We start from the raw sequence: 15,020 nt of genomic DNA, 5'->3' as shown, positions 1-15,020 counted from the left end.
AACCCAGGCCTGAGCGCCCATGAACCGCAGTCTGTCCAGGGCCTCTGGGACAGCTGGGTCAGTGCCCCACTCTTCCCAGCGGGTTGATGCAGAGTTACTGCTGTCGTTGTTCAAGGTGACCACACGGCCCGCGGCTGTGCCTCTCGGGGCAGTTAGCACGGGGGTCTCTGGCCGCGGGCGTGCTCGGACTCTGCGCCGGGACAGTGCAAGCCGGTGACTGATGAGCGCTCCTGCGGGTGTGTGCTTTCTTCCCTCTCCAGTGGAGCACGACAAAGAGTTCTTCCACCCGCGCTACCACCATCGCGAGTTCCGGTTTGATCTGTCCAAGATCCCGGAAGGGGAAGCCGTGACCGCAGCCGAGTTCCGGATCTACAAGGACTACATCCGGGAGCGCTTCGACAACGAGACATTCCGGATCAGCGTTTACCAGGTGCTGCAGGAGCACTTGGCCAGGTGGGTGCTGGGACAGGTGCCTGGGAGGGTGCTGAGCTGCCTGCAGCTGCAAAGGAGCCGGGGGCGGTGGCCAGAGCGCGGGGTGGGCCTGGGGCAGGGGCGGGGCGGGGCCGCTTCCGTCGGGGGCCGCTAACCCCGTGCCAGGCTCTACACTGCACCTCTTTTTTTTTAAGGAAGTTTATGGTGTGTGTTGCTATTTCTTAAAACTCTCCCCATCAGCAAACGGAGTTAGGAGGGGGGACGGCCAGGTGTGCCCATATGGGTGTTTGTGGGTGGTCTGGGTCAGGCGTGTGCTCAGGGGCCCAGAGGGGATGGGGATAGGGAAGAGGAAGAAACATTTTTTGAGGGTGTACCTATCTCCCGTTGCTCGCTGTGAAACCCAGCAATGACATCAGGCAACCGGTGAAGGCGGCCATTTGTAATAAAATGGGATGGAAACCCCAACCCAGAAATAAACAGGCAGAGAAAGAACTCAGCCTTCTAAGAATCACGAGGTTGGGAACCCAGATCTTATGTCGAAAGATTTGACTGTCATGAGATCCTTTCGAGGTCTCTTGAGAGCTCAGGAGGCTCAGAGATGGTCCAGAGCAATCGAGCGAGCACACGGTGCCTTCCAGAGGTGACTGTGACCTCTGTGCTGCCCAGGGGCTGCCCAGGGGCTGGCTCATGGGCTGGCTCAGGCTGGCCAACTCCTGGCATCGCTGGATGCCATTCCTCAGTGACTGGTGGCGGGAAGGTGCTGTGGGCGCCTCCTGATGGACCGTCCCAGCGTTTGCGGCAGGAACAGGGACCCGTTACCACCCTGGGGACAGAGAAGCTGTCACCACCTCCTACACGAGCTCCACCAAGTCCTGGTGGTCATTTTAAACACCGAGAAAACCAAGCCTCCCTTTCTGGGGTTTCCACCGTTTTGCATTTGTTGCCTGGTTCTGTGCTCACGGTAGCCCTGTGAGGTGGCCACTCCTGGGACACTGGGAGAGTTCCGGGGAGAGTTACGAGCTGAAAGCAAAGGATGTGTCATCTGCCTGCCACCACCCAGGGAGAAAGTGGCCAACTTAGGACGTGAGCCCTGGGCGTACAAAAAGTATTTCTTTCGGAAAGAGATTTTTGCATCGGTAAGACAACTCATGTTGTCACGTTCACAGGAGAAAGCAGCTACAGTGAGCGGGCAGGCTCCCTGCGGCTCTGAGCCCAGGGGCCCATGCCCCAGGCAGCCTCTGCTCCCCATTCCTTGAGGCTCTCCGCCCTGCTGGGTTCTCCACGTTTCTGTGTTCCAGGCGGGTGACACGTCGTTGTTGCACACTGCCGCGTGTCTATCAGATACAACTCTGGAAATAGAATTGTGGGGTCCGAGGGAGCGCGAGTCGGTAACTGATCGATTTTGCTGGACGGCTGTTCTTGGAGGTTGTGTCAGTTTATACCAACAACCTAAGGGAAGGCTGATTTCCCATGTGCTCACAACATCTCTGATCAAACTGTTTTGGTCTTTGTCAGTCTGATGGGCGACAGATGGTATCTTAGTGCTGACTGCATTTGCACTTTAGAGCCCCCCTTGCATGCACGGCCCTACTCACCTTATAGAGAGGCCGGCAGACCCTCCCAGAGGCAAGGGTACCGGGAAGGAGGGTGTGGTGTGGGGGACATGGCACGCAGTCTTGGCAGTCACCTCCTAATCCTACTATAGGCACTCCAGTGCCCCAGTGAACCCCGGCATCTGTGCCCTGCCCCCTAGACCCGATTATAGGAAGAAGCATCGAGTTCATTTTGGGGGTGTGACACGCGTTTGCTCTGGACTCTGACAGATCCCCCAGGACTCCCGAACATATTTTGTTCGACTTTTCTCCTGAAGGCTGATTCGTAGGAGGCCAGGCAGGTACCCAGAGGCAATCCGTCAATAGCACTCCATCGGCCCACTTGTGCACATGCCGAGCCCTGTTCCCTCCGCACCCCTCCTGGCAGGCTCCCCACACCTGCCTCAGAAGTCTCGGGGCAAGAGGCTTCACCTCAGGAATGTGGCCGCTCCGAGTGGGTTTGGCTGAAGAGAATGCAAGGGTTGGCTGGTGTCACCGGTGCGGCTCTTTCTGAGTTTCCTGCGTTCCCAGGTAGGCATGCGTTTGCCTGCCCCTGCCACTGCAGTGTCCCCAGGGTTGGCTGGGATGTCGCCACCCACTGGTCCCTGCACTGGGCAGAGCCCCGAGACGAGACTGAGACCGGCAAGCCTGGTGTGACAGGCACGGGCCCTCCTTTGTGGGAGTCCGAGGCCACTGCGTTTGGAGAGAGACGTGTGAGCCCGGCGATGAGTTTATCCCACCCCCCTGAGCACCCACAGGCCAGGCTTTGGAACTGGACTGTGGGGACAGGGGCTTCATCTGACATGGTGGCTGAGGAGAGGGCTGGCTTTCTGGGCTTTGCAAAGTACCGCGAGATGTGTGGCTTAAAACAGTAGAAATGTGCTCTCATACAGTTCTGGAGGCTCGGAGGTCAGAGTCAAGGTGTCATCTGGGCAGCGCTGCCTCTGAAACCGTGGTGGGGTGGGAGCGGGGGTCCTTCCTGCCTTTTCCAGCTTCCGGGGGTGTCTGTCCGTTGTCGGCGCTCTTGGCTTCCAGCTAATCTGTCCGTCCACTCTCTTGTTCTGTTGCCACGTGGCTCTGCGTCTTCATGGGACCTCCTCCTGTGCTCCTCTCTCTTCTTAGAAGGAAACCTGTCATCTCAACCTAGGGGCCCTCCCTGCTCTAGGGTGACCTCATCTTACTTAGCTAATGAAGTTAATCTGCAGAGACCCTCTTTCCAAGTAAGGTCCCACTCACAGGTACCGGGGGTGGGACTTGAGCATATCTTTTTAGGGGACACACTCCAACCCATATCAGGGGCTGAAGAAGATGAGCAGGAAACCAGGAAGCCAGGAAACAGGCTAGCTGGCCTCATAAAGCAATAGAGTGGTCATGGATGGCCATGTTGAGCTGGGGGTGTTTGAATGACAAGAAGGATCTGGCAGTGGGGCGTGGGCTGGGACGGGGCGAGTGGCAGGAGAACGGCAAAGGCCGTGGTCCTAAGGCGGGGACAAGCATGGGTCGTAGGGAGGACAGAGGGACGTGATGATACCCAGACTGGGTGAGCCACTTGGTCCTTGCTTAATGAAACACGAGCCTGGGCTTCCCCCCAGGCTGCCAGCAGCTGCTTGTCTTTCTGCCTGTGTCAGCCTGCTGGCATTGTGGGCACGTGTCCCGTCACGGTTTGAGGCTGCTGCCTCCCCGACCCTGTCTTAGCTCCATGGGGTGGATCTGGAGGCCCTCAGGGAGGCGAGAAGGCCTGAGTCACTGTGGTTGGAAGAGGGATGGGCAGGACAGCTGTCTGCGGCTCTCTGGCAGGTGGCAAGGGTGGGCATAATAGGTTGTCCCCAGGAAGCAGCTTGGCCACAGGCCATCTCTGGGGCTGCGAGCCTTCCTGACCCTGGGGGCATTTAGCTTGCCGGGAGACCAGGTCCCTTGTTAGCAAATGTCTGAGTCCCTCTGTGTGCCGGGCACCGGCGGAAGTAACCAGACCCACAGCTCTGCCCTCCAGGAGCTCACATGCAGGCAGAGAGGTGACAGTGTATGAAAGAGGCAGGGAGTGGAGGGAGAGGAAGGGGCTGCTGTCTTTAGATTTCTAACTTTCCTTTCTGTCCTTGAAAGGAGGCAAGGCCTTCATTCTCCAGAAGTTAAAAGGTCAAAAAAAATTTTTAATTATTTATATATTTTTTTCTGGGTGGGTTGTTTTGTTTTTTAATCCAGAAGCAAAGTGATTCTATTGTGTAATTCCCCAGGTGGGATAACCCGGCTATTAAGAGTGTGGATTCAAATCCTGACACTGCATACCAGCGTGGCCTTGGGAAGCAGTGAGTGACCTTGGAGCCTCAGGTTCCTCCTCTGTGCAATGGGGGTAATAATTGCATCTACCTCCCGGGGCTGTGGTGAGGATAGAGTGGGTTAATATACTTACTTAGCACATAGTAAGTGCTCAGTAAAGGTTCACTGTTATCACCACCATCACCACCACCATGACCACCATCAACACCACTAACACCATCACTGCCATCACCTGCATCATCACCATCACCACCATCACCACCACCACCATCACCACCACCATCATCATCACCATCATCAGCACCACCATCAGCACCACCATCGTCATCACCATCACCACCACCATCATCATCACCATCACCACCACCATCACCACCACCACCACCATCACCGTCATCACCACCACCATCATCCCCACCACCATCATCACCACCATCATCACCACCACCATCAACACCATTAACACCATCAACACCATCACCACCATCATCCCCACCACCATCATCCCCACCATCATCACCACCACCATCAACACCATTAACACCATCAACACCATCACCACCATCACTGCCACCATCATCCCCACCACCACCTTTTTCACCATGATCATTATCATCACAGGGAATGCAGAGACCTTTAAAGGAAGATGGGGGTGGGGGGCTCCAGGTTTGGGCTGCAGCCGTGCTTTCCCCCCATAGCTGCTGAATGTCTCATTTTGCAGTCTCCAATGGGATGAAGGCCTAAGCTTGTGTGGAGGTGGGGCCCTTGTTTGCATTTCCCCAACTCTGGGAGCGGGGGAGGGGACACTCATCATCTTCAGGCTGAAGGCCTGCCGCTGATCTGATCCCCAGAGGAGCCCAGATCCTGTCCCTGCCACCCAGCTGTGTGGCCAGCCTGCTCCCTCTGCTGAGGGGTCTGGGGTCTTGCTGCTGCCAGCCACCCAGCTGTGTGGAGCTGGGACATCTGGCTCTCGGGCGAGCCTCTGCCTGAGCTCCAGGAAGCCCTGGGGTGCAGGGGATTAGCTGGCTATCTCAGCATCTCTCCCCTTGTGGCAGCCACTTTCCACCAAGGCCTCTTGATCTCTCGGAATCCAGATTAAATTCCGATAATGAGCCGAGCTGGAGGCCTTCCACAGCCCTTGGGCCCTGCTCGCAGCGTGGCCCCAGACAGCTGGAGAGGCCGCCGGAGCTGCCCTTGGCGGGCTGTGGGACAAGTGGGGCTGTGAGGCAGGTCTAGGGCTGGGGGCCTTGGCTTCAGTGGCCTTGCTGGGAGTGGAGCTGGGGGGACAAGGGATCAGAGCCTTCCCTCCTTCGCTGAACCCCACGACTCAGGCTGGACTGGCTGGGGCCTGGCTTTACAGGGGATCGCGTTAGTTAACCACATTCATTCATGGAGACTGGACTGGGCATTTTCCGTCCTCGCCCTCCCACTGCAGGTTCCAAGCTTGCTCCCCCAGGGCTGCCCCGTCTGTGGGGGACCCAGGTGCTCTGTGAGTTATCCCTGGGGTGGGGGGAGCCACAGGCCCCCTAGCCCAGCAGAACCTGCTCAAGGTCTAGATGGTGCTGGCAGCTGGATGAAAAAGGTCCCTCGGTCAGTCTCAGGGACTTTGGTTGCCAGGAGGGTGACCTCAGAGTGGTTCTCCGGGGCCAAGGTTGGCTCAGCCGCAGCCTGAGTCACTGAGGAAGAAGGAGCTGTCCCCATGACAGGCTGGAATTGGGGGCCGAGGGGCTGTTTGCCAAGGCAGCCGGCAGGCGAGGAGAGGAAGGAGGCAAGCATGTGCCCCTTTGTTGCCGAGGGCGGCTCTGTCAGCCCCTGTGGCCCTCCCCGGGACCCCCCAATGCTCCCAGCTCCTTTCATGGAGGGGACGTCCTGGGTCTCCTCCGCAGTGTCCTCAACTCTCCCGGAACATTGACCCCTGCCACAGCTCTGACGTCTTCCTCTCGAGAAGGAAGCCCAGCAGCTCCCTTGTCCTTACGGTTCCTAGGGGTCTGGTGAAAAGGCAGTAGAGTCTACCTTCTGGGCGGGGGGCTGAGCTGCTGCATTTCTGACAGGCTCCCAGGGGATGCCCTCCTGACTTCCATCCAGGGAAACGGGGGAGAGGGTGCGTGGGTGCTGGGTGCAGAGATGGTCTTAGTGGGAGAGCATTGATGGCTCCAGGGCGCAGGTCGCTGGACCCTTCCCCAGTCTCCCTCATGCTAAGTAAAGGTTAAGGACTTGGTAGCAAGTGTGACTTTTTTCTGACTTTAATCACTGTGAGCATGTCTGGGCAGAGGGACACGGTCACACACCAGAGCCTATCCCCACCCTCTGCTCTAGGCTTGTCATCTGGTGCTTTCTGGATGTGAATGTGTACCGGGCACTTCCGCTTCCTTATGTGCCTTGGAAATGATCCTTGGAAAACTTGGTATCCCCATTTTCCAGGTGCAGAGACTGGCTCAGGGAGAGGAAGTAACTTACCTGAGGTCACGCAGCTAGAAAGTGGCAGAGCTGGGACTTGAACTAGGGTGTCTGGGATCCCAGGGCCCACGTCCTCGGGCCAAGGCAGCACCATGGTGCTTCTCCGTTGGGGCTCAAACGGTGATTGTGATTCCCAAGCCCTGGTTCTCACCCTCGGCTGTGGGTTAGAATCACCCGGGGTGGGGCCGGGGGGCATTTTTAACTCCCGATACGTCAGAGTCTGGGGGTGGGGCTGGGTATTTTTGTATAGCTTGCAGGCTGTGGACAGGTGACCAGGAGCTCTCTTCTCTCTCATCTGCGAGCCATCTTATATGACTGAGAGACCGAAGGGGACAGACTCCCATGTTCCCTTTAGCCTGGTTTCTCAGAGATGACTGTTTTTCTCCACAGGACTGAGCCCAAAGTATGGTCCAGACCCTGCCTGACAGTCTCAGCGGCACAGGGAAGGGGCTGGCTGAGGGTGGGGATCCCCTCGGGCTCTGGCTCCAGAGGCTTCCGGAAGCTTCCGGGAGCCTTTCTGCTGCTCCTGAAGGCCTACGTGCCTGGTTCCCCGTCTCCTGGCTTACACGTCTCGCCACTACACCTCAGCCCCAGGGCGGGAGCTCTGGTTTGGAGCTGCTTCCTCAGGAGGGGCCGATTCAGCTCCCTAGTAGCCTTTTCAAAGGGCAGGGAAGGAGCAGCTGGCTGCCTGGGCACCACCGGATGTTCTGGAAGGTCAGGGGAGAGCATGCCCGGGGCAGCCTGGTCAAGGACACGTTGGCACGTTTCCTAAGCGCCTTTGTCAAGTCCCAGCTCGGAGCTGCTTGGGCAGGAACAGAGGCCCCTGATGCCTCTTGGTTCCCCCTGGGGACAGCCTGTTGGGACAGGTTGTTGTGTCCAGTCCAATTAGCGCCATTGGCTTCCGATCCTGCAGGCTGAGGCTGGCTGGTGGGCCTTGGTGGTCTTTCTGATCTTTGTGCTTTTGTTTCCTTCCATAATTCATCCCAAGCCTGGGTTTGTGAGGAGAGTAGGGTTGGTGGGGAATCAATGACGACAGGTTCCGTGCCTGCGACTGACCAGGTCAGTGCTTAGCAAGCTACTGCCCGCATCCTCCCTTACTCTTCGCGATGATCTCAAGAAGTCCATATTCTCCCGTTTTGTGGACGGGACCAATGGGGCACACAGAGTGGTCAGATGGCCCTCCTGAGGTCACACGCTAGAGGTGGAATGCAAAACCAGGTAATAAGTAACAGTTGGAGTGCTGGGTTCCCACCTGTCGAATGCTGATGTAATTGGTCCTGGTGTCACCATGACACTGATATTTTTTGAAGTTGCCCAGAGTGGACTTGCTCCCTGTCCTTCTTGTTCCTTTGAGTATCTGAGGGACCTTGCATGAGTCTCTTCATCCGTTCCATGGGGGTGCAGACTTCTGTCCTGCTCCCCTCCCAGGGGCTCGAGGGCTGTGCACTGTGCAGCTGAGTGGCAAGCAGGGTTCCCGAGGTGAGTGGACAGGTCCAGCCGTCTTTCTGCGAGGGGACATGAATGATTCCACCAAGGGGCACTCCTCCACCCCTGCCCCCTTCTGATCCCTCCGGGTGGGTTTCACGCCTGATTGCTAAGGTCAAGGTGAGCATATGTCCCCATGAAATGGTCTCCTTGCAGACCTGCCTGCGAGTAAGGGCTGCTGCTTGTCCATCTGCATCCATTTGGCTGATGCCTTCCATTGCACAGTGCGTGACCTTTGCCCTCCCCTTCTGGAAGACACCTCTCTGAACGGAGGGAAGAGACAGGACTTCTCCAACAGCCATGGTGACAGAGCCAGTTGCCTTGAGTACTTACCATGCAGCAGTCTGTAGTCCTTCCCATCACAGCTCCGCCAAGGGAGGTACCACCACCCACCTCATTTCACAGACAGGGAAACTGAGGTACCACACCAGGTTAGAGATTAAGGAAAGGACACTTGTATCTGTCTCCAGTCCCATCTGTTTTTCTTCCTTGGCTGGCAGATACACATCTTCCTTTCCCTTCATGCCAATCCTAGGAATCGGGTAATAGTGGGGGAAAGGAAACTGAGGCAGAGAAGACAAAAGACCGGTCCAGCCTATTCCACAATCCTGCGTCATGTAAAGGGGAAGCAGGGGCTTTGGAGACACCTGGATCCATCCTGTTCCACTACTTGGAAGCTGGGTGGGTCAGGGACCCTGGTTGAGCCTCCCTGAAGATCTGAGTGGGAACTGCAGAGACCATGACAGTTGCCCAGCCACAGAGCAGGGAGAGGTGCTTTGTGAGGGCGGGAGTTGGCTGTATTTTGCCCACTGTCCTATTCTTTTTTTTTTTTTTTTTAAGATTTTATTTATTTATTTGACAGAGAGAGACAGCGAGAGAGGGAACACAAGCAAGGGGAGTGTGAAAGGGAGAAACAGGCTTCCTGCCAAGCAGGGAGCCCGATATGGGGCTTGATCCCAGGACCCTGGGATCATGACCTGAGCCGAAGGCAGACGCTTAACAGCTAAGCCACCCAGGCACCCCCCATTGTCCTATTCTTTGTACCTGGAGCCTGGCACACAGCAGGCGCTCAGTAAAACCTGTCTGTGTGAGTGGAGGAAAGTGTGTCTGGCCTTCTCCTAGGACATGGGTTCCTGAATCATGGGACCATGGCTGCCTCCTGCCTACAGGTGTCCCCAGCTCCGAGGCAGGGCCTGGCACGAAGACACAAGGGACAGCCCTGTTGTCTGAGTGAGTGCTGCCCAAGGAGGCCCAGTCCGGCCTCGCACTCTCCCAGCTCCTCCCAGCAACTCCAGCCTCGGACTGGTCCGTCCCCGCAAACCTTCCAGCGTGTTCTCTCTTTCAGAACTGAAACTTGAGAAGGCCTTGTTTGCAATCTTTCTTCAGCATTGGAGCCCAATTTCCAAAAAAGTGAAAATTGCCTGTAATTATAATACTTTTCGATCTTAGGGAAGGTTCCCTGTGATGATTATAATTATATTATTTAGAGCTGTGTGCCAGTGGGTACCCAAGGGTGGATTGGTTCTCGTCTGCAAATAGGGGAAATGTCAGCGTGTGTGCCGTGGCCCTGGGTTTCCTACATTGGAATGGATGTCGGGAGAATGGCTTTCGCATTGGGGGCTGTCTGTATAACTTGATCTGGCACTTTAATTCCAAAAGCACTTCATACTTGGACCTCTGCTCGCCTATAGGAGCCTGTTTTTCCAAACGTATTAACATCTGTGTTTCATATCAGCGCCTGTAATTGCTTTAGCCTTTTTGGCAGGAGACAAAGAGAATTAATATTTTTCATTTTGGTCATGAGTGGTCATCTATAGCTGGGAAGAAAAGGGCCTGCTCAAATATGAACTCAGTGAGGATGGGGAAGGCAGGCTTACCAGGAAGATGATGTTTGAAAGGAATCAACTGTGTCTGTGGAAGTCCTCGGCTGTTTCAAGTTCATGGTGGAAGGAGGCGTCTGGGCAAATGCTCAAGGCTCTTGCAAACACTGGTTCTTCCTTCCTTTGTCTACTTGCCAGGCTGTCAGCACCATTTTCTTCTCCCAGCACCCCCCCCGGAAAGCCGACACCCGGCCGGCATTCCCCCTCCGGGATCCAGGGCAGGCATTACTAATGGATCGCGGCACTCCCTCCTGCCTGATTCTCAGCAGGGCTCCAGGTGGTGAGACAGCCACTGCTGGCTGAGTGAGTTGCTGTGGAGTGACGCCCGCTGGCCACTGGTCTCAGGTCAGGTTTCCTGGACGCTCACTTCAAGACGAGGGTGATGTGTGCAAGTGAGTAATTAGAAAACGTTTCCAGGGGCGCCTGGGTGGCACAGCGGTTAAGCGTCTGCCTTCGGCTCAGGGCGTGATCCCGGCGATCTGGGATCGAGCCCCACATCAGGCTCTTCTGCTATGAGCCTGCTTCTTCCTCTCCCACTCCCCCTGCTTGTGTTCCCTCTCTCGCTGCCTGTCTCTATCTCTGTCAAATAAATAAATAAAATCTTTAAAAAAAAAAAAAAAAGAAAGAAAACGTTTCCAGCAAAGGAAGGAGCACCAGGAAGTGGGTGGGCAAAGGCAGGCAGCCAGGCCACCTAGAGTCTTGGTAGGATGACTTTGGCTCCCTCCTCCTGCAGGGGCTTTGGGGACAGAGTCGCACCCCCCGCCCCCAGTCAGGGCACAAGGGGCTGAAGTATTTATGCCGCCATCTCCATCAGTAGGGTTGAAGGCTGGGTTTCTCAGGCTTGGCAAGACTGATGCCGTGACGTCACCGCGGATCACCGTGTGAGCTGGGCCATCCCGGGCCCTGCAGGGCATTCAGCAGCATCCCTGGTCTCTACCCGTGAGATGTCACCGCCAAGTGTCAACACCCCAAAACATCTCCAGTTGCTGTCACATGTCCCCTGAGGGCAGCACGGCCCCTGAGGGAGAAGCACTGGAGTGGAGGAGAGGGATGTCAGTCCCCAGGCCTTTCCACCCTGGATGCTGGGTGAAGTGGGTGCTGACATCTGGGAGGGAAGCTCCTGGGCGCTGTGGAGCCACATGGGAGGGTCTGAGATGCCGGGGTTCTGGACAGGCCTCGGGGTGCTGTGGATCTGACGCGTGCTCCGAATAGGAACTTCGTCACCACCCCTGTCTCCTTCCTACCTTCCTGCTCCTCTCGCATCGGCTGTCCACCCCCGAAAACACCACTTAGCACCTGCCATGCATCTGCTTACGGGGTTCTATTGGTCCCATGGTCTGGGATGGTGCGGCCCAAACCAAGGTGTCATCAGCACCACGTGGGAGCAGGTTCCAAGAGAAGCCCGGAGGGGCGCCTGCGTGGCTCAGTCGGTTAAGCGGCTGACTCTTGACTGCTGCTCAGGTCATGATCTCAGGGTCCTGGGATCGAGCCCTCTGTTGGGCTCTGTGCTCAGCAGGGAGTCTGCTTCAGGATTCTCTCGCTCCCTCTGCCCCTCCCCCCACTCACTCTCACTCTTTCTCTAAAATAAATAAATCTTTAAAAAAAAGAGAGAGAGAGAAACAGATTCTCATTTCTAATCCCGACAGTTCAGGTGTCGAGACTAGAAGTCTTCATGTGTATTCTTTTTATTTTTTTTAAATCTTATTTTAGAGAAACTTTAGGTTTACTGCAAAACTGAGGAGAAGGTACAGAGGTTTCCTCTTATACGCCATGGCCCCACACATGTACCGCGTCTCCCATTGTCAACATCTCCAGCCAGAGCGGGACCACTGTTACCATGGATGAGCCCGCATGGACATGTCATCATCTCCCCACGCCTTTAGTTGACACTGGGGTTCACTCTTGCTGGTGTCCATTCTGTGGGCGTGGATAAATGTATAATGACTTGTGTCCATTATAATGTCATCCTGAATACGTTCACTGCCCTAACAATCCTCTGGGCTCCGCCTGTTCATCCCTCCCCTCCCCCATACCCTGACGACTCCTGTTTTTTTTATCGTCTAATTTTGCCTTTCCAGAATGTCCTATAGTTGGAATCATACAGGACGTAGCTGTTCTTATTAATTGTTAAAAACAAGCACCTGGGATTGGCCGCATCATTTGTGAGACCCAGTGCGAAAAAAAAATGTGGGTCTACTTGCTAAAAATGTATTAGGTTTCAAGACAGTGGTGGCAGAGCATGAAACCGTGCACAGAGTCCTTCTGTGTGTGCGACCGTGAGTGACAGCACAGGTGACATGCCCGTGGAGGTGGCCCTGCCGGCTCTCTGGGTACGGATATCTGTTGATATCTATATTCATTTGAATACCTTGTGTCTATACCTTGAAATCCCAATATTTTAGTGCAGGGACATGCCTTCCACAGTTCAGCTCCAGCCTCATTCCTCAGCTGCCTCCTGTACACAGACCTGCACACACTCACAGACACACTCACAGACGCACACAGACGCACACAGGCACACCCGTCCAGAGACGCGCACAGACATGCACATACACAGATACACACAGTCATGCACACAGACACACAAAACACATAGACATATACACAGACACACACACATTCACATGTGCCCCCTTGTGTGGCCAGGTTGGCATTTGCAAGCCCCTTTGCTCTGGAAACATCTTGTTTTCCAGCCCCTGCTTTTCTCACCCCATCTCCCTGTCTGTCCAGTCTACTCTAGTTTAATTCCACACCTACACCCCAAAACCTGCTTTTTAAAAAAATATAATTTACTTTTTATTGGACTTTTTTTTAGAAGATTTTAGACATAGAAATATTGAGTAGATAGTACAGAGAATTCCCACACTCACTGTACCCAGCTTCCCCCATTACCATCTGACATTATTATGGTGTATTTTTTAAATGTAATAGTAGAATTCATTCTATAAAAAATGAACCCATGTCGATGCGTTATTATCAGTGACTAAGGTCAGTGATTTATCCAGACTCCTTTTATTGTCTGTCTTTTATTGCAGTTTCCCATCCGGGACACCGCAGGACTTTTCCTTGTCAGGTCCCCTGAGGCACCTCTTCCTATGAGTTTCTTAGACTTTGCTTGTTTCTGATGACCTTGCCCTTCAAGCAGCTTTTCACAGACTGTGCCTAACCCTCTCCCCACTCCTGCTGGTCTGTCTCAACCCTATCTACTTCATTAGTATTTTTTTTTTAATCTGACTCTTTGTAGTTTTATAATTTCTTTGTATTTTTTAAAGTTTATTTATTTAAGTCATCGCTACACCTGGTGTGGGGCTCAAACTCACGACCCCGAGATCGAGAGCTGTGTGCGCTCCCGAGTGAGGCAGCCAGGTGCCCCCACGACCCTGCCTACTTTAAAATCTAGCTCAAATCGCCCATCGTGGGCGCTCACTGTCTTTTGAACCTGGACAGCTGGGAGTCAAGATCACTAGGTCCTCAGCCTGGAGCATCTTGTAGCCTTTGGGGCTTTCAGCCACCATCCCTCCAGTGCCTGGCATAGAGCAAATGGTTTTTTTGCTTCTTGAGTGAAGACTAGATTATAAGCGCCTTTTAAGGAATAGGATTTCCTTTTCTGACCCTTCCTTAGGGCCTAATTAGGGACTCTTTAAAGAGGATGCCTAGGTCCAAAAGCAGACTTCTTTTTTCCCCTCGATGTGTGTTAGGCATTTGCACTCAACCTTTGACTTAGGGATTGGGCCCACAGGTGGAGGGCGTGGGGGGGGGCAGGGGGGTTTGTGAGTTGGGTAGGACTAAGAGCCAGAACCAGGAGTCTCTGGAGAAATCTATTGTCAAAGGAAAGGAAATGGGGATTCTCCTTGGAAAGCTTTTGCCCACAGAGTCCTGCTTCGGATCCCTTTCCCATCAGGGGGCCTGGGGTGCATCTCCGGACCCTGAATTCCTTGGAGAACTGTGACCCCCACAGTCTTGCTTCCTGGGCAATAAAGGGAGCTGCCGCCTTCCTCTTCGTCACTGTCTCCTCTCGCTGACACCAAGGCCACGGGCGTCTTGGGTGGGTGTCCCTGCCCTGAGTCTTGGAAGCAGTTTCTCCTCCAGCCCCTGCTACCCACCTCAGGGGGATGACTCCTGCCGTGTTGGCCTCACCAGCTGTGGCCTCGGACAGAGCCTCCGTCCCTCCTCAGTGAGGTGGCCGCAGACCCAGTGCTTCTGCCCAGCACTGGCCTCTGCTGCCCGAGGGTCTTGTCTGACCCCGGGAATGTCTGCAGCCCCCGGAGGAGCCAAGGCCCCCAGGAGCAGCCCTCCATTGCTGGCTGTCAGGGACTGGTACATAAATTCCGCAGCCTCTGTCGCCTTGGGAAGCCCCACGCGGAGCGGCGTTCGCGCTGTGTCCTGGGGGCCCAGAGGGTCTGAGCCGCAGATGCTCACAGTGTCCTGCTGGGCTATTTTCCATCCCTGCCTCGTGTTCTCTCTCATGTCCGGTGGTTCCTGGGGGGCACCTCGCAGGCTACTTGCGTTTACGTCCTTGACTCAGGATCTGCCTCTGGGGGGTCCCCGAAATACGACGGAAGATACGACGGGGTGTCCAGCTGGCAGGGCCGTCGGCGGCCTCAGTGGTGTGAGGTGCGGCGAGCTGTTTCCTGAGCCTTCTCTCTGGCCACCGCTCTTCCTTGTAAGGATCTGCGGTCGGAGGGAAGTCCGAGACACCCGTCCCACCCTGCATTGAGGTGCTCTGACCTGACCTTCGTTTCAGAAAACCTTGAATTTGGCGACCGTGATCCCTGTTTCTGTCCGCAAACCCCGCTGCGAGGCTCCCTTCCCTTCACCGTCGTCTGCCTGCTTCACTTGACGTCTATGCCTCTGGGTTTAGAATCTTAAGACAGCCTGTGGTTCTTTAAAAAAAAAAAAA

The 15,020-nt window shown here is 55.1% G+C and overlaps 1 protein-coding gene across 2 annotated transcripts in view; it reads left to right on the top strand.

Moving 5' to 3' along the window:
* BMP7 (bone morphogenetic protein 7) overlaps nucleotides 1–15,020 on the top strand; it is an 84,657-nt gene that overhangs the window by 31,612 nt on the left and 38,025 nt on the right. For both annotated transcript variants that reach the window (XM_040638497.1, XM_040638496.1), the window contains exon 2: nucleotides 261–453. In XM_040638497.1, coding sequence (XP_040494431.1) covers nucleotides 261–453 — 193 coding nt within the window. The remainder of the gene's footprint in view (nucleotides 1–260; nucleotides 454–15,020) is intronic.

This window comes from Ursus maritimus, unplaced genomic scaffold (assembly GCF_017311325.1).
Source record: "Ursus maritimus isolate PB19 unplaced genomic scaffold, ASM1731132v1 scaffold_22, whole genome shotgun sequence".
Taxonomy (NCBI): domain Eukaryota; kingdom Metazoa; phylum Chordata; class Mammalia; order Carnivora; family Ursidae; genus Ursus; species Ursus maritimus.
The sequence above is the reverse complement of the archived record's forward strand: the minus strand, read 5'-3'. Positions and strand labels throughout refer to the sequence as shown.